The 18743-nt window shown below is 46.6% G+C and overlaps 1 protein-coding gene across 13 annotated transcripts in view; it reads right to left on the minus strand.

The window, feature by feature from the left end:
• The window catches only part of Itpr1 (inositol 1,4,5-trisphosphate receptor type 1), a 391805-nt gene that overhangs the window by 196403 nt on the left and 176659 nt on the right, over positions 1–18743 (minus strand). For 9 of the 13 annotated variants that reach the window (XM_058572993.1, XM_058572995.1, XM_058572994.1 and 6 more), the window contains 5 exons: positions 18153–18273; positions 14747–14931; positions 10705–10853; positions 9686–9797; positions 4991–5023 (listed from right to left, as the gene is read on the minus strand). In XM_058572993.1, coding sequence (XP_058428976.1) covers positions 4991–5023; positions 9686–9797; positions 10705–10853; positions 14747–14931; positions 18153–18273 — 600 coding nt within the window. The remainder of the gene's footprint in view (positions 1–4990; positions 5024–9685; positions 9798–10704; positions 10854–14746; positions 14932–18152; positions 18274–18743) is intronic. The other 4 variants (XM_058572999.1, XM_058572996.1, XM_046425625.2 and 1 more) reach the window with 1 other exon arrangement.

Consider the following 18743-nt stretch of genomic DNA (forward strand, 5'->3'; position numbering starts at 1 on the left):
TCAAACCTAATTTATATTTTGGTAAAGTAACCAACAGTCTGTCAGCATTTCCTCTTAAGAGGATTTTAGCCTTTGAGGAACTATCCTTGAGGATAAAGTGATTTTTAAGGCAGGAAGGTGTTATTTCAGTAAATAGAAGCACATTGATCAGCTATACATGTTCAAAGAAGACAGAGGCACCTGAATATAATACATAATACCCAAAGTAATAAATTAATTGAACTTCTCAGCACAGTCTTATTATCAAAGGGTTTTTTTTCTTTTTTATATGAAAGGTAAAGGCTTCAGTAAACATGTTAAGGAAGACTGAGGGTATGGGCATGTATGAATCTCCTCTGTCCTGTATTGTCCCCACAGGGAGTGCCAGAGCCAGCCACGGTAGTCAAGCCAGCACCGCCTGTCAAGGGAGCATCTCCCAGATTATGAGTGATCAGCACCGAGCTGATCCTGCCCAGCTCTGACCCTGGAGACCTGGCATGGTCCCCGACTGCCTCTTCATGTTCATGCTCTTGGGTTTTAAGTCTTCCCCATGTTTTCAGACAAGGTCAGCAAAATCTTACTTCATAGGAAAAAAAAAAAAAAAAAAACAGTCCAAATGACTGGCACACCTCAAGTCACCAAATCCTAAGTGTCATCTCTGGATAAGGCCGGTAATCAGGGCCTCCAAACTAGGGTACCAGAGCAGGACCCAGATCTGTTCCAATAAGATGCGGCTACATTTGTTTTCACCATATAACACACCTAATATTTTATCAAAGGATGCATTTCTACCACACTTTGTAATTCTCAAACGAAAGCGAGCCCACAGACTTTCTGAATAACTATTTCTTGGTGTTTACAAAACATTGCCCTCCCTCACCTGTCCGTCCTTCCATCCATCATTTCAGGTATGTCATAAACCGGCACAGAGCACCGTCTGCAGGTACCCTTTGTTCTCTGCTGGCCTCAACAGGAACCCCTTTACGGTCCCCGGAATCCTACGATGTTCCTTCAAATGGAACATCTCTGCATGGACTCTCCTGGCACCAAGTGTGACACAAGTCAAGAAATTTAACTGCGACAGGGCCAGATATGAGCACGTCACAGAGAATTTACCACCTCTAACCCTTGAATAAGTCTTCAGCTCCTTTTTTATCCACTTACAACCTCAGGAGAGGGAGATCAACAACAGTGGATGAGTTTGCAGGTAGATTTAACAGGACCTGCCCTTCGCTAGTCTTTGAAAACCCTTTATTAAGAGAACAGAAAGCTTTCAAAGCAAATTGAACCAAACTAGCATTTTACTTGAACAATTTCAAATCTTCACACCTACTAACACGATTCTCTTTAACCCTATTTGCTTTAAGTCGCTCTGTTCTAACAACGTGGCCCTACCTACGTTAGCTAACACAAGTTTCAGAGCTCGATGGTGCTGTTCGTATTTTTTTTTTTTAAGGCATTGATTTGACTAAATGAGACAACTTGGGTTATGATGGGATAATCTCAGCGTTAAGACAAAAAGTCATGCTCGCAAGGCCTGTGCGGGCTCTGCGGCCGCTTCTGTGTGCTCCGAGGTGAGCTTTCTCTGTGGTTGCCAGTGTCTGACAGTAAACAGCTCACTGCATTTATTGGCAATTACTGCTGAAGGTCACACATCAGCAGTGAGCCTAAATTCCAGGAAAAAAAGCAGCTCTTATGTAACTGCCACCCGAGTGTTGGCAGGTGCCCAACTCAGCAGTTCACAGCGATGTAAAAAAGTAGGGCACCTCCACCAGGGTAGGACGTCATGAGAACGCCCCCTGAAGGTGGAAATTCACAATTCTTATGGCACTCTCCTTTTTATTCCCGGCTCTGAGTTTGACCAAGTTCAGTGGCATCTTTGCAGAAGCAGCTGGGGGCGGCAGAAGTTGAGGGCTCAGTTGAAGCTGGCGGCCACCTCTCTGGATAACTGGGAATGTCAGTCTAGCTTTTTTGTTGTGCAGTAGGCAGCCCAAGTTGCTAGTTGTCCCCAGAAGCTCCAAGGGACCACGATTCAATGGAGAGGATACCTCAAATGCACAGAAACGGACACATGCACCGAGCGACAGCCCACACTTTCTAAACTGCCCATACCTTTCCAAGGACACACAGGTGACACCTAGGTGGAGCCTCTCATCACAGGTTAGAAAAGTGGCTCCCGCCATCATCTCCTGGGGCTAACGCCCTACCCGACCTCCTGCGTAGGAGTCCCCAGACAACATGTTCTCACGGTTCCAGACTACTCTTTTTCGACATTTCTCCTGACAGCTGTCATTTTACACTAATTTGTATCATTGTCTCTCTCTCTCCAATGAAAGTGCAGGCTCCAGGGTGGCAGCTACTGCATTCCCTGGGGACACTGTTGTATCCGAGTTCTCCAGCATCTGCCTCAAATGTAACAGGCCCTCAGGACCTCAGTCCTAGAGATGCATGCCTTCACCATCAGCTGGGGTGGTTCTGGGCAGGTGGACACATTATACACCTTGGCCTGGGGAATGGCGACCCAGGGGTGTGCCCACAGAACAATCCATCAAGACTCAAACCTAAGGAGGAGCTGAAGGAACACAAGGCAAGCAGTTTCCTTCCCCAGCCCCTCTCCCCACTGTCCCCCAGGGCCCCAGTGGAAAGGTCAAGTCAGAGGGTGAGGGGACTCTGCCCCTTTATTTGCCAAGAAACCAAACCCCAAACCCCTCCTCTTCCCGGTCATATGGAATTTTATTCTAGAAGACAGCTGCAAAGGGCCCATCGCATGCACGTTTCTTGCAGAGTCCCTGCCTCCGTCCCCACTTCACCCTGTCTTCTCGGAGCCTGGACGGGGATGCAGCAGGCACTGGGCCTTTTTATAGGCTCTCTTGGCATGCCCCCCTGGCCTTTATCATCAAAGGGCAGGGCCTGTCCTCACTGAGGGCTGCTGGGGTGCCAGGCAGGCCCTCCTCTGTCCTCGGGGCCGTCCCCCACCTCAGGCTCTGCAGTGTGGCCACCCCGACGCTGGCCCAGCCTGAGCTCTCATTAACTGCCTGCAGAGACGTGGCTGTGACTGCAGGCTTCCAGCAGAACACGCCGACTAAAGGACCAGTTGGGGGAGAAACCACAGGAGCCGCGGTCGTGTCCAGAACAGCATCGATAATAAAGGCCAATCCGTCATCTCTGCCTAGAGGGCCAGATTCAACAGCCTGAGGGACTGGGGACAGGGTGCTGGTGTCCTGGGGCTCTGACGGTTACCAGGGGTAACAACGCAGAGGGGATCCACAGTTGCCTCCTCAGGGAATTTTCAAAGAATCCCAGTGCCTGCCAGAACATTCTTCTTTTATAAACAGACAGTATTCTATTTCCTAGAGTATAATTATAAACACACCTGCTCCAACTGTGGAATCTTTCCATAAGCAAGCCATAAACTCCCAGCCAGGAGGACCAAGTTGTATCTTGAGCAAGCAAACACAACAACTCATTACTACAGTGCAAAACAAGAGTATTAATAACACCGCGGGCTCCGACCCGCCAGGGAAGGGCTTCTTTCCTTGACTTTACGTGCACTTCAGCAGAGAGAAACGCAACCTCCATATTTCAGGGAAAAAATGCAAATCAGCGAGGCATTTACGTTAGGTAGAGACAAGATTGTGAAGGCTGCCAACGTAGAAATCAGCATAGGGTATTTTTCAGTGCAGTTAAAAAAAATTAATACCACGAACCCCTTTTTTTCTTCACCTTCTGTTCTTTCCAGAAGGCACCGCCTCCTCCCCTGCCCATGTCTGTGATCTCTGTGCTTCAAGGATTCACTGTGCTGACCCGCCAGGAGCTAAGCCCGCTACGTGCTAGTTTGCCACTTTCTTGCTGTGTGGGCCGAGACCTGCCACTTAGCCTCTCTGTGCTCCATTCCCAAAGCAACTGGACCAAATTCACAACCACTTGTCTTGCTTTTGATTTTAAGTCTCTGATTCCAACTCTCCATTGGTGATCTGAACTATTTCTTAATACCTCTGCCATTAAGGCGAATTAATTAAAATACATATCATGGTAGACAACATGTTCTGTCTGATAGCACTCTCTCTCTCACTCAAAATAAGGTATTAATTAGTCTACCAAGAGAGGAAGTAGATCATTAAAACAGACCAGAAAAATCACTACAATATGTCAAATGAAATTCTATTCCAGTATGCTCAATTTGCAGATCAATTAAACATCTCAATCACACACATTAAGTCCTCAAATTAATTTTTTACCAGTACCATTGACTCACCAGCCTAAAAACATGACAAGAAATGTTGGGGAAAAAATGCACAAAACAGACAATATGCAAGGAGCCCCCAAGTCCCACACAAAATGGCCACCCCACTCTTCCGTCTCCAAGATAATTTTGGGCAAATGCAACGAATGTGACACATCCCTACAGAAGCCACTGGGTGACCTCTCAATTTCTGGATGTACAGATAAGAGAAGCCATGGGTACAGGGCATTCCTCATTTCAGGACTAACCACCACTTCCAAATTCACAAGGCCTCTCGGAGCCGTCTACGTGGGCCCCCAACTCAATACTTATCACCAGACACCCAGAAAGCAGTGTTCCTTTTTGTTGTTGTTGTTGTTTAAACCACTTTTAAACTATTTTTTTAAAAAATTCTCATTGCATCAGAAGCTTTACAGGGCAGAAAGGTTCCTTAGGCTAACACAGAGATGGAGTTTCAGAGATAAGTTAACGGCAATGTCAACCACAAATTCAGTTTAGATTCTAGACAGTGAATGAATGGAATCTTATCAGAGTTTTGAGAATCTTTGTCCAGACTCAGATGGGATCTTCAGTGACAAATGGCAAACAAACTCATGGGAAATGCTCACAGAGACAGGACAGATTCTATTTACTCCCCAAAGGGCGCTACACAGAGTCAGGTACTTAGACGCATGGAGACCAGAAGACAAAGGCACGGGGCTAACTGGAAGAGCGTCATGGAAACGCCACCATGGGACATTCAGAACAAAAAAGCAACCAAATTAGGACCTCAGCATTATCCAACTCATCAATGGAAATTTGCTGGAAAAGAAAAAAAGGGGAGAAAAAGAAAGAGAGGTTAGAAAAAGAAACATAGCCTGCTAAGTGTTAGAGACTCTGTAAATGTATTCTTGTGGGTCACCTTAAAGGGCTATTAGATGGTGATGGTTTTTAGGGTCTGGGGCATTGTGGACCACAGCTTGCAGCAACATCTGTGGATATCTGGATCAAAGGGGGCAGGATGCTGCCACAGTTCATTCGCATCCAGGTATCAAACCTCCCGAGTCACTAGGCCACGCATCCAGAGGGCCCTGCACTCCCTGACGGGGACATGAGGTGGAACCGGGTGGGAACAAGGGCCAATTCCCCAAGCAACGCTTCTTTTGGCAGAGTACAGAAAGAACAGAGAGGAAGTCTAGAGTAGGACTGACTCAATTTAGAAGGAAGTTGTTGCCTGAGACTTATTTCATGGTTTCAGTGGGGTCAGGAGCTCACCCTGCTGATGAGCCCAATGAGACCCAGCAGTCCTAGGCTCATACTGCTGATGACCGAGGGACGGGGACAGCACAGTTGGCGCTGACCCAAGTCACACCCGTAACACAGCACGTATTAACTCAAATACTAGGGAAAGGAAAGACTCACAGGAGAATGATCACAATGATCCCTGTTTCAGGACAGAGGGAAGACTCTCATGTGATTTTACCACATTTTGTATTTAGTATGTTCTGCGAATTGAAGTGGCTATCGGAAAGATTACTGGCTTGAAATATCAATGCTTTACTCACCTAGGACAAAGCAGCTTTGGTAATTAACAAGGATTACAGGAAAAGGAGACCCCCCGCCTTACCTGGGATCCTGGGCTCTCTAGTACCAAACAGCTAAGACTATTCAGAAGGAAAAATGGAATTCTAAGTAAATTCTGAGCTATCCTTTTACACAAATTCCTGGACTCCAAATTCCTTCCCAGAGCTCTTTAATAATTTAAGTCAACAGTAGCTGAATAAAAACCTAGTCAACTACAGTAGCCAATTCACTAACTGTAGTCCCCTTTTCCGGCATGGCCCAGGGGCCTGAAGATTTTTGTTTGTGTGTGTTAGAGAGAGATTTGAATTAAATTTTAGAGATGCTTAGCCATGGAGGTTTTTTTTATTTTATTTGGTTGTTCCTTAAATATGGACTTGGTTTTAATCTGTAGATTAAAAGCAGAGTTTAGTAGGAATCCCCCAAAGTGTTTGCAAAGTCCTGAGATAAACTCAAATAAATTGGAAGTTTGCTTTGAATAGACAGGTTATACAGTTACTATAAGCATCGTACAAAAATGTATTCCACCATCATTTCAGTGATGATTTTTAACATTTCTTTATCTCATATTCCACTCTGAGAACACTCATTTCTGGTCATTTGCACTTTAGAGTCTTAATAACTAATGATATTTTTGTTCCTAAGTGATTGCTAGGGTTTGGGTATGTGTCCCCCCAACGGTCACATGTGGGAGGTTGGACCTCAGTACAGAGATGCCGGGAGGTGGTAGGACCTAGCAGGATGCATTGACATCACTGGCAGTCCTCCCTGAAAGAAATGAAGGTTCTTCTTGTAGGATTTTGAGTTACTTGCCAAAGTGAGTTCCCTCTCCATCAAGAAGCTGGCTCAGAATGTGATTTCTGGCTCCCCCAGAGGCTCCACCTGGTGCCAATCCCCATCTGGCCCTTACCAGAGGGCAAATTAATGAGGTCGCCTCATCTTGCTTTATAACATCACCAGCTCCTGGTAGTTTATTATAGTAAGAGAAAAATGCACCAGCACAGGGATCAGAAGTAAGCTAAAGCCTAGTGTTTAAGCTCTGCTATACTTGGTGCTATTGGGGCCAGTGCCCCCGTTGACACTATCATGTAACATGATGAAAACTTAGATGTTAAACCTGTAGGTGGACTTAAAACACTCAAATGGTGTCTGTTCACTTAGGTGGGATCCAGTTGTGCAGAGCTGGTCTCTGGAATCAGCCTGCCTGTCTGGGTTTAAGTTCCTGTCTTGCTGGTTATCAGATGTGTGACCCCAGGCAAGTTTCCGAACCTCTCTGAACCGGAATCTTGTAACTCATGTTTAAAAATAGTAACAATAATGATACCTATCACTGAGGCTGATCTGAGATAAGGTAGGAGACGTGCTCAGTGTAGTCTGTGGCACCCAACAAGAAGCCAATAAAAGTTACCATTGTTATTAAAGACATCCTCTACCAAACTGGTGGGTACACATAACAGTTACAGTCTGACGGGGACTCTGGTATATTTTAATTGATTTTTAATACAGGTAACAGTTCTCAATGGCTTCTTCTTTTTAAATTTTGTTTCCAGGCAAGTAGACTCATCTAAGCACACCACCGTTTTTGAACAGGAACATACAGGATGATTTCCAGTTTATTATTTATGTGTGACCCTGACTCTATCCTAAGGTTGAATAAAATGTAGAGATGAGGGAAGGCTATCTAAGCCTCGTCACTTATAGTGATGACAGCTTAGAAAAGACAAGACGACATGGTCCATGCCGGTGGATGACCCTTGGGGAGGCTGGAGACCTGGGTTCCAGCCCTGACCCCACCACAGACACTTCATGTGACTGTGGACTCTCGTCTTAGCCCTCAGCTTGGGCTCCTTGAATGCAGGGGGAGGGCAGGGAAGCCAAACAGCCCTGGCACCCACAGGAAGGTGATGGTCATGGGACAAGCTGCCCGTCAGAGGTAGCTGAGATGGGAGGAGGAAAACGCCTCAGCTCCCAGGCCAAAGAATCTCTCTTTGATTTCACCAATGAGAGCCAACTGGTTTGCTTGAGAAAGGTTAGTTCTTTGGCTCCGGGTGACTTCCACCCTTGACGAAGTTGGCCTGCCCTGTGGATCACGCTTCTTCTGTCAACGGGAACAGTTAGTAAGGTGTCAAAAATATCTTCAGAAAGCCTGGAGGGAGCGGAGTTAATACCAAAGACCAGAGGGGGAGAAGCAGAGTGCTTTAGTGTCCTTAGTCCCCTCTAGAGTGGCACTCATAGGAATGGCTGGTTGGCATTTTGCAGCCACCAAAACATGGGGATGAGAGCTGCAGCTCTGTGCTGGTAGCTGCTAGACAAACACAGGTTTCTAGAATGCCTTCCTCAGCTTCATGACCATCCTCATCCACAGGATTTTCCTTTTGGTGATGGGGGATGACAGGCCCAACCTCTGGAAAGAAAGCTCTCTCCTCCCAGCCTCTCTGCTTGGGTGTGATGAATTTCTTCACCATATTAAGAAACTTGAGTTAAGGGGCTGGGTACAGGGATGCATGCCCCCCACAATCCCGCGACTCAGGAGGCTGAGGCAGGAGGATGGCAAGTTCAAGGGCAGCCTCGGTAACTTAGCGAGACCCAGCCTCAAGATAAAACATAAAAGAGCTGGGAATGTGGCTCAGTGGTTAAGCACCCCTGGGTTCAATCCCCAATGCCAGGAAAAAGGAGTGGGGGGGAAGACCTGCCTAGGTGTCTAGGCAACAGCTGTTTGAATAGACCCTCTCATATTTCTCCAATGTACTAGGGTTCTTTGCTTCTATTTATATTTATAAACACTTGCCGGGCATGATGTCTCCAAAAATTCCTACTGAGTTACAGAAAACTGTTTTCTAATTAGTCAATATTTGTTCACCTTTTAATTTATGTATTTTAAACATTAAGAGTAACACTTAAAAGCCTTGTGATTGGGGGGCAGTGGAGGAAGGCTGAGCACTCGGAGGATCAGATGTTTTCTTATGTAAGGACCCTCTTGTCTGAAGCTGTTCTAATATGAATGAGAGGAGTCGTGGAGCTCAGAAAGCAAGGTTCCTGCAGTTGGTGGGATGGCCTAGTGGGCACCACCTATTCTGACAAGGAAGGCTGTCATTTAATTATCAAGGCTTCTTCGTAGAGCTGAAAAAAATCAGTTCCTGGGAATTTTGAAAGGCCACCAAGCTCTGTATATTGACCTATCACAAATCACTGCCAAAGGGCCCAGCAGACATTGAGCAGACTTCGCACCTGCCAAGGCAACCAGGTGTGACTGGAGCGCAGGCCTGAGATGCTGTGTTGGGGACTGAAGTGACAGTGGGGTTGGAAACGCCCACGTGGCCCAACATGGGAGATGAGGAGGACATCTGGGCCGATGCCTGCTCACTGTGTGTCCTCAGCAGCAGGTCACGGGGACTGTCCCTTTCACAATCCCACTCAGAAATGGTGATGTATCTGCCTGCTGCTGAGTTTCCAGTTAGAACTGGATGGTGTTCCTTCATGCTCTGGAGGGGTTGTGCAACCCCTCGTTGGAAAGAAGCAAGCCACCCCACAGGTGCACTTAGCTGGAGCCCCAGTCCAGGAACACTCAGAGGTATGTACTTCTCACTGGGAACTTAAATGAGGAAAACCTCTGACATTACATGGCGAGCAGCCCATTAGAGACAACCAAGTACATTCTAGCTTTCTGGGCCTCAGACACCCTAGGCAAAAGCTCTACCACTGAGCTACATCCCAGCCCAGCACATCTGACTTTTAAGGAGACACTCATATGATTCAGCTACCTTTAGCAACAGGTTAAACAGCTTTAAAAAATGCCTGAATTAAGATTATTTCTAAGAAATAATTAAGATTATTTCTAAGCACACTCATCCCTTCAATTTAATAGCAAGGCAAGTTTTTTCACAGGAAAATAAAACACGGTACCTTTTCTCCGTAGCCTCTATCTTTGGTCATCATTTCTCTGAGGGTCTGTAGGACTTTAATGCAAAGTTTCTCCTCATTTTCTTCTAGTAGCTGTTTAGTATGCTTTATTAACCTGAATGAGGGAAAACCACAGATTACAACCCTAGAACTATCTTTCCATTAAAAACACTTTACAAGAAACTTATTGTAACTAGTCGATTAAAGAACCAATATTTATTAAAGTTAAACTGACTTGAGGACACGGTCACTGCGCCCAGAAGAGACCCAGACTGTGGCTCCACAGCGACACCTGCTGGCCGTTAACAGCCCACGGGCTCAGCAGGTAGAAAGTGACCATGTACAATGGAGAGATTAAATATGCAGCTGAGAAACCAGGAGGTCCACTCATGAAGTGAGGCTCTTTATCCACTGAGGACTGCCGCTGGGATATGCCAACAGGGTATAAAAAAATAACCTCAACAGGATAAAGTTCCCTAATCCACAGCCTTTGAGGGGTTCTCCAAAGGAAGAAACTCCTAGGCAGGGGCCACCCCCAAGGTAGACAAACTCAGGGTAAAAATCAAACAGAGCTCCCTAGTCATGCGACCACTTGCCTCTTTCCGATTATGCCCCACGGCACAAACTAAGAACTACCCAACTGTTAGGAAAAGATCTGAGGTCATGTGGGCCTGAGATTTGTAAAGGCTGAGAAGTCATGATTGTTTTACATCTGAGCTGCTCAGCGTGGAGGGTGCTCTGTCGAGACTTGCTGGAGGGCGAATGAATGGGCATGCAATGAAAAGGAGAGAGTCTCACCAAAAAAGAAAAAGGAAAGAACAAGGAAAAAGAAAAACAAGTTGTCAGTTAAGTAGGATTTAATAGACGAACCACATTGGGAAGGTCAGAACAGGACTCTAGCACATGACCTTGCATCCATCAAAGTCAAACACCAGGACAGTGTCTCCTTCTGCGGAAACAAAGGCTCAGTCTGGTCACCAGACTTCTGGCCACTGACTACCACCGAGAAAGGGGCCACTTACTTGCAAATGAAACCACCACTTTCGCATTTCCGTCGGGCATCTGTGTTCTCCGGAAAAAGCAGCTCGGGCCTATGCAGGACATCGACGAGCACAGACAGCTCTGCTTGCACCAGTGGCCTGAGGCGGTCCTCCAGGGCCGAGACAATGTCCTGCAATGGAAGCAGGGCTTGGTTGCCAGCTCTGGCCAGGGCTGGTGGCAGCAGGGCCCGAGCCCACTGCGGCCCTAAGCCACAATGCACAGGCTAGGCTGGGTTAGGGTGACTTCAGTACTGTGTGGCATTTATCTCACAGGCTCAGACCCTGTGCAATGGTCACCTGAAGCATTGCCTCCTGATGCAGAAGATGCCGACCGGACAAATCACGCCCCACCTCCCCTTCCTCTGAGATGGTTTTGTGCTACTCGGGGGATCATTCCACATATTTTAAGATAGGATGCAAAAATGCAGTTAACAGTATGGAAAGATGTCTACAATACAAGTGTAAAAATGGTCAAGCAACACCATGGACCATGATGCTATTTTTATAAGCAAAATCCCAAACTAAAGGATACATATGGACTACTTTGAAAACATCACTACTGCTTTTCTCTGGGTGGTGGCATTACAGGTGATGCAGATTCTCTTCTATCGAGTGTCAGTGTCATGTATTTTCAATGAGCATGGATTACTCACACAATCAAGTCATATGAACATGAAAACACACACATGAATGAACATGCTGTATCAACATGCTAAATACATGTACCCTGATAGCATGATGGTCTTCAAATGCAAAACACACAGCTGCAGGAAAGGAAAACAGAGAGAAGTTGAAAGAGCAGCAAAACCAACACAACAAACACCATTTAAAGGCAAATGATAGATAAACAGATGAGAAGTCATCTTCAAAAGATGCTAAGCCTGTTCCGCGGCTCGCCGACTCGGAATTTAACTGGAAGCATGCTAAGATGGGCAGAGCACGCTAGATCATCGGTGGGGGGTGGAGGGGGTGTTTAAACAAGATTTGCAATGGCAGAAGCTGCTTAAATTGGCATTCACCTCCACTGGGGACCCAGCTAGGACCAAGAAAGAATTGACAGGTCTTTTAACCAGAAACTAAAATTAAACCACTTGGAGAGAATTTTACCCTATATTTAACAAAATTAGGTGATAATTTTAACCATTCAATAATGTTTAGGTTACATAAAGAACAGATAAATGAATCAAATAAGGTCCTTTTTTTTTTTTTTTTTTTTTTTTTTTGGCATGGAGCAGGGAGTGGTAATTTTCCCAGTAAGAACTGGAAGACAATAGATCGCAATATCTATTAATTCGTGTGATTTTCATAGCAGTCAAAAAGAGGGGTCATTTCTGCAACATTCTCTGGGGGTCTTTTTCCCTAATAGCTTCCCCTTGAGAAGCACTCAACTTTCTCTTCTTCACTAGCTACTGGCCCCAAGTCTGGCAAATCTTTGTTTAAGGCACTGGCATGGGACGGACTGAAGTAGCTCTTTCACATGACATCCATGATATTTCATGAAATCTTACATCATTTGCAAAATCTGAACTTGACACAGCAATTGATCTACATTGCATTGTCAAACGCAGGACATCCGGCAATCAGGAGGGGCCAGCAAAGACAGCAAAGCAATGGGTAGGGGAAGATGCTCAGGGAAGAGTGTCTAAACAGGATTTAATCATACAAGGGGTCAGTTTCCCAGCGAAAGTTCTTATATCCTGAAAGTTCTTGTTGGATCATGGCAAGGCTTGGATAATAATGTGCAGAATGAGGATCCTGTAAGTCCCTGAGCAAGGCTTTTTAGCTAGTATTACCTACAAACGTGTTCTAATTCATCCCAAAAATATGCATAATAGATTGAAGAAAAGCATAAGAAATGGGTGTGTTTGACTGCAGGTAAATGATGTAGATTGTGTGAGAAGATTCTGTGCATTCAGAGTCGAGAGTATATATTACACGCCCCCTTTCTAAAAAAGCACAGCGAAGTTAGGAAGCATTTCCATTCGGAATTCAGCTACCTTTGCTCACGAATGGGTTCTATCATGATACAGGATATAATTTTTTTTTTTTTTTTTTTTTTGGTAACAGGGATTTAACCACTGAGCCACACCTCCCACCCCTCAGGTTTTTTTTTTTGTTTTTTTTTTTTTGAGACAGGGTCCCATTAAGTTGCTTAGGGCCTCGCTATATTGCTGAGGCTGGCTTTGAACCTGTGATCCTCCTGCCTCACCCTCCCAAGACACTGGGATTACAGATGTGCGCCACCGTGACGGCTAAGGATGGAGTTCTTGGCTGGATGTGTGAAGCCTGCCAGCCTCTCTGGTCCACAGATCGCCAGCCGCACTGACCTCCCTTATATCTCTGGATGCTCCCTATTCTTCTCTGTATAATGGTCTTCCTACGTGCTGTTTGCCTGCCTAGTTCTTTAAATCCTACTGTTTTCTGGCCTGGTTCAAAAGTTATTCCCTCAGCAAAGCCTTCCTTGTCCCCACCCCTAACCAGCCCAGCAAGATCGGCTCCTCGTCTGAGTCCTGCAAGAGCTGCTCACTTCTCCACAGGATTTGTGCCTCTGTCATTTTATGTTTACCTGCACAATTAGCTGATTAATGTCTGCCTCCTCTCCAAAACATGAGACTCTAGGAGGCAAAGATCATTTCTGGGTTTTCTCCTCACTTTATATCCCCAGTATGCAGCAAGGGGCTGGTGGATGCATCTGCAAACTTGCAGAGGCTCAGTTACTTCACCTAATAATAGTAATTATTATAGTCGCAGCAGTAACAACAGTTGTAATAATAATAATTACATTGGCAGCTCTTAATAGAGTGCTCAGGACATGCCAGGGACTGTTCCACTAGCTTAATGGGTTCTGAATTTTCCAAGGATGGCTACACGGTATCCCATTTTCCATGTTGTTCTCACATGTGACACTGACATCTCTCTCATTCCATGGTGGTCCATGTTTCCTCTCCTTGAAACAGAGTGGACCTCTGAGGCTACTTTGACCAACAGAGCACAGCCCAAGTGATGCTGTGTGCTTTCTGACAACCAGGTGATAAGACAATCAGCCTTCCCTGTCTCCTTCCAGAAATGCTCATCTTGGGCCCCAGCTGCCATGTTGTGAGGAAGCCCAGGCCACATGGGGAGGCTCCATGTGGATGTTTCAGACTCTAGCCCAAGACCCAGGTGACCACCAAATCCAGTGATCAATACGAGATAGAACAAGGTTTAAAGGTGATTCTAGCCATGGCCACAACTTGACTGAAAGACCTCATGAAAGACCTTGAACAAGACACTTCGCTGGCCCAGTCAACCTCATAACAGTCAAAGAGAATAATTTAACTATCAATCTTCGTTTCACAAGATGTAGAAATCTGGGACATGCTATCAACTCTCTTAATGCTCACATCACCCCCAGGAGGCAGGGGCTACCATCATTCTATTTTATAAATGAGGAGAGGGAGCACAGAGGAGTTAAGTACCTTTCCCAAGGTGGTACCACTTCTGAGCAGTGGTGCCAGAATCTGAATCCAGGCACTTGCCTGAGACCATGCTTTAATGGAGGAAGGACAGAAACAGAGAATGTAGTCCAGCTAGATTCTAAGAATACTTCCGTTTTCACGTTCTCATTCTGAAGTTTCATTTCTCACAACTTCCCTCAGGAATCAGCTATACTCGATTGTCCACTGGTTCAAGAGCCTAGATATTCTGGAGTGTTGGGAAAAATGGAACCTCGATGCCCTTATTCTGAGCATCCCTTTGTCATAATTAAACACGCCTTGCACATGAGGCAGAGTCCCCAGTGTTCACAGACAGAGCTGCACTTCTGTGTATGACCTTGGAAGACCTTGACCTCATCAGGAGCAGTAGGCTTCCTAAGCAGCTCTGTGTTCCTGCTGCTCATCTATGGCCACCCGTGACTCTTCACAAACCTCATGGACGTCTCCCTGTGCCTGAGCGTGGACGCTCCTAGGCTTGAGGAAGCACAGGGGCATGTGGGAACACCTCAGCCAGGTGAAGCACCACTTCCCTCAGCACTAGGCATTACCTGCAGTCTCTCGATGATATTCCGGTAGTCTCTGGAAGCTGCCAGAACAGAGTCTCTGCGAGCAGCATTGCGGGCTGACAGGCGCCAGTTCATGGCCGTTTTCTGCACAATGTTGTGTGACTTCAGGAAGAGGTTGTTGACTTGGCTGTCCAGGTCCACAGGAATGGCAATGGCCCGGCTCTTGGCTGCACAGGAGAGAGGACTTGTGAAGGCCTTACCCCTCATTCCCCCGTCAGGCAGATTGTCCATGCCGACCACCTGCCAGCTTGCATGGTATCGAGGGTGAAGACTGAACATCCTGACACTACCCCACCATCTTTGTGGCACTATGGATGGAATCCAGGGGTGCTCTACCACTGAGCTACATTCTCAGCTTTTGGCACCAGAGATTGAACCCAGGGGCACTTAACCACTGAACCACATCCCCAGCCCTTTTTTTATATTTTATTTGGAGACACAGTCTCACTAGGTTGTTGAGACTGACTTTGAACTTGAGATCCTCCTGCCTCAGCCTCCCAAGTCGCTGGAATTTCAGGCATGTGCCACTGTGCCCGAATCCACTTCACTATCTTTTAGATTGGGGCTTCCCAAGGTTTGGGGACGGGAGCTCTTCAGAACACTAAAATGATCTCAGGTCATCAAGTTTTGACAAGTTAGGGTTGACAGATTCATGGGTTCCCTCCATACATGGCTTCTTCAGGGCACTAACGTGTTCTTTTAAGAATCAAAACAGGGAACTCGTTTGGCCAGTGGATTATTTTTCTAAAGATTCTCTTTCAAGTTTGTTGTTTTACACAGCGATCCACATAATGCTGATGTGAGATGAACATCACACAGGCGGCATTCGCGATGACACAAAAAACTCTTTTGAGATAGTATTTTTTTAAGAAGGGAAAAGAAGAGTAACTTAGACTGAGGTAGCTCAGTGGTAGAGTGCTTGCCTAGCACATATGAGGCACTGAGTTCAATCCTCAGCATCACATAAAAATAAAGAAAAAAAATATAGGGATTGTGTCCAATCTACAATTTGGAAAAAAAAAAAAAAAAAGACAAACTTCATGCTAGGCATAAGGGTGCACACCTACAATCCTGGAGGCTTAGGAGGCTGAGGCAGGAGGATGGCAAATTCAAGGTCAGCCTCAGCAATTTAGTGAGATCTAATCAACAAGACCCTTGTCTGAAAAAATATAAAAAGGGCTGGGGACGTGGCTCAGTGGTTAAGCACCCCTGGATTCAATCCCTGATACAACAAAAAAAGCAAACTCCAATCTAATCATGAGAAAAACATCCGTTGAACAGCCACGGGCCAGAGGAGATCTGGAGAAATGACAACCGTGTGCAAGGTGGCAGCCGGGACTCGCCCCTGGCATGAAAGGACATTCGTGGAAAAAACTGGTGAAATCCAAACCAAGTCTACAGCTCAACTAAGAGCCATGCCAGTTCCTTGGTTTAGACCAACGTCCCCTAGGAGGTGCTGCCCCTGGGAGAACTGGGTGAAGGGTACATAGGAGCTCCCTGCACCATCTCTGCAACTTTCCTATAAATCTAAAAATATTCCTGAATTAAAAGTTTATTTAAAAAAAGGAAACCGAGACAGACAATCCTGGCTGCTCTATGGGAAAACCTCCAACATCAAAACAGTGATTTCCTGTCGTCAGGGCTTTCAAATGTCAGAAGGAAAGAAGGTGCTCTACTACCTGCATCTAAACCAAGGAACAACTTTAACATCCTGGAAGAAGAATCACAGAAACAACTGTTTAAATTCTCATAAAAAATACACCACCTAGGGCAAGAACCGTTAGCCTTTCAAGAATTTCCTAATAGTTGAATCAGAAAATGAGAAGGTTGGAAGCAAGATACAAGTGATATAAAAATTAAGCAGCAGGACAGGACACGGGATTCACTCATCTCAGCTAGAAATCCCGTGCTTCATCACGAACATGTAGCATCTAGACTTTCAAATCCTCGTCTCTTACTGTGAAACACTGCCATGTAAGTAAGAAGGCATCAGTACCTACCATGAGGGAACAAAAGAAATCAGGCTTGGACCACTGAAACCAGGCAACGGGTCCTAATAAACACAATCTATCCTTGCTGAACAGGCTCTTAACAGTGCCAAGACTCCTTTGCAGGGAGTAGCTACTCCGAGGTGACATCCTTCTCAAGAAGAGGAAGGCTTACCCCCTGCACACGGCACTTATAGGGTGGGAAGTGGGTACACAGCAGGCTATGTGCTTAAGCAGATCTCACAGGAGGCGGAGGACAGCGGTCACTAGGGGCTGGCGGTGGCAAAGGGGAGAAAGGGGAATGACAGGTTGGATGCTGGGTACCAAAGTAGAGTCAGATGGGAGGAAGAAGTTCTAGAATGTGCTCTACCACACAGCGGGGTGTCTACGACTTACAATAGTTAACCGTCTCAAATTAACTAGAAGAGGGTCATCTGAAGCTCCTACCAGAAAGAAAGCCTCATTCTGCCCACGGGATCAGTACACACTGTGTGCATGTATCAAACAGTAACCCTGTATCCCAGAAACATGTGGGGTATCAGGTGGAAATGAAGGTTTATTTATTTATTTAATTATTATTATTATTATTTTTTTGGTACTTGGGATTGAACCCAAGGCCGCTTAACCACTGAGCCACATCCCCAGACCTTTTTTATATTTAATCTAGAGTCAGGGTCTCACTGAGTTACTTAGGGCCTCGCTAAGTTGCTGAGGCTGGCTTTGAACTCAGGATCCTCCTCCCTCAGCCTCTGGAGCTGCTGGGGTTTTATATATATGGGAAGGGGGTGTTGCTTGTGTCACATATGGAGGCCCTGTGTTCTGTCCCCAGTACTGGAGGGGAGGGGACCACTAATAATGTCAAGAGAAGTAATTGTCCTAACTTTTTTCTTAACTTCCTTCAAACCACCCATGAAAGGTGACATGAGAATGGAGAGGGGACAGAGGGCCACTTATCAGAGAAGGGCTGGTGGGAAGGAGCGTCACTTCTGAAAAGGGATGTTCCTGGGGTTCTGACCAGTGCTTTCCAGGAAGAAGGGCTAGGACGTGGTCAATGTTTCTGTTGGACTAAACACGCGAGGGACTTCCCAGGGGCTTCAAGAACCCGCCTACCCTGAGACTTGCCAAGAACCACCCCACACTTGACCACGGAATCTTTCTCAAGACCTAGCTTACTTCTGGACGTGTGGCTCTCACTGCAGGAAGTGCTGGCCTGGCAGATGAAAGGGAGGCCGAGGGAGGCCGAGGACCTGGGAGACCTTTTCAGGGAGGCTCTGCAGTGTCAGTCTGTGCAGCCTTAGGGGAGGGCCCAGCGCAGCGGGCGACGCCCATCACCCCATCGTCCACACAGACATCTTACCTATGTCCAGAGCACCGGGATCCCATCACCCCAGACATCTCACCTACGTCGGAGAGCACCCGGATGCAGCTCTCCACGGAGGCCTTCTGGCTGGGCATCAGCCAGTTGCAGTGGTAGACCCGGAACACGCCCTGCAGCAGCTGCACGAAGACAGGCTGGCGAGTCTGCAAGAAAGGACAGGACCGGGGGGCACGGGGACAGGGTGACTCTTTGGAGGTCTCCAACAACCTGACTGGAAAGAGACACTGCCTCAAGCAAGTTACCAGGCCCCAAGGAGGATTGGGAGGTTCTGGGGCCGAAGCCCAGAGTCCCTGCTCTAGTGTGGATGTCCAACCTCTCCCAAAAGCCCACACGTCTTGGTCCCCAGAATGGTGCTGCCTAGTGAGGCCCTTAGGTCACTGGGGACACTCCCTTGAAGGGGACTGGGGGAATCTGGCCTTTTCCTTGCTCTCTTTTGCACCCTGGCTTGCGATGAGATGGGTGGTTCTGCTGGACCACACACTCCTGCTATGGCCTGCTGCTCCCCCAGGCCCAACCACTCACACACTGCAACTTCCAGGACAACGAGCCCAAATAAACCTTTTCTCTTTATAATTACCTCAGGTGTTTCATTATAGTGACAGAGAGCTGACCA

Source organism: Marmota monax, unplaced genomic scaffold, assembly GCF_021218885.2.
Source record: "Marmota monax isolate L192 unplaced genomic scaffold, Marmota_monax_Labrador192_F-V1.1 WCK01_AAM20220418_F8-fsc00028, whole genome shotgun sequence".
Lineage (NCBI taxonomy): Eukaryota > Metazoa > Chordata > Mammalia > Rodentia > Sciuridae > Marmota > Marmota monax.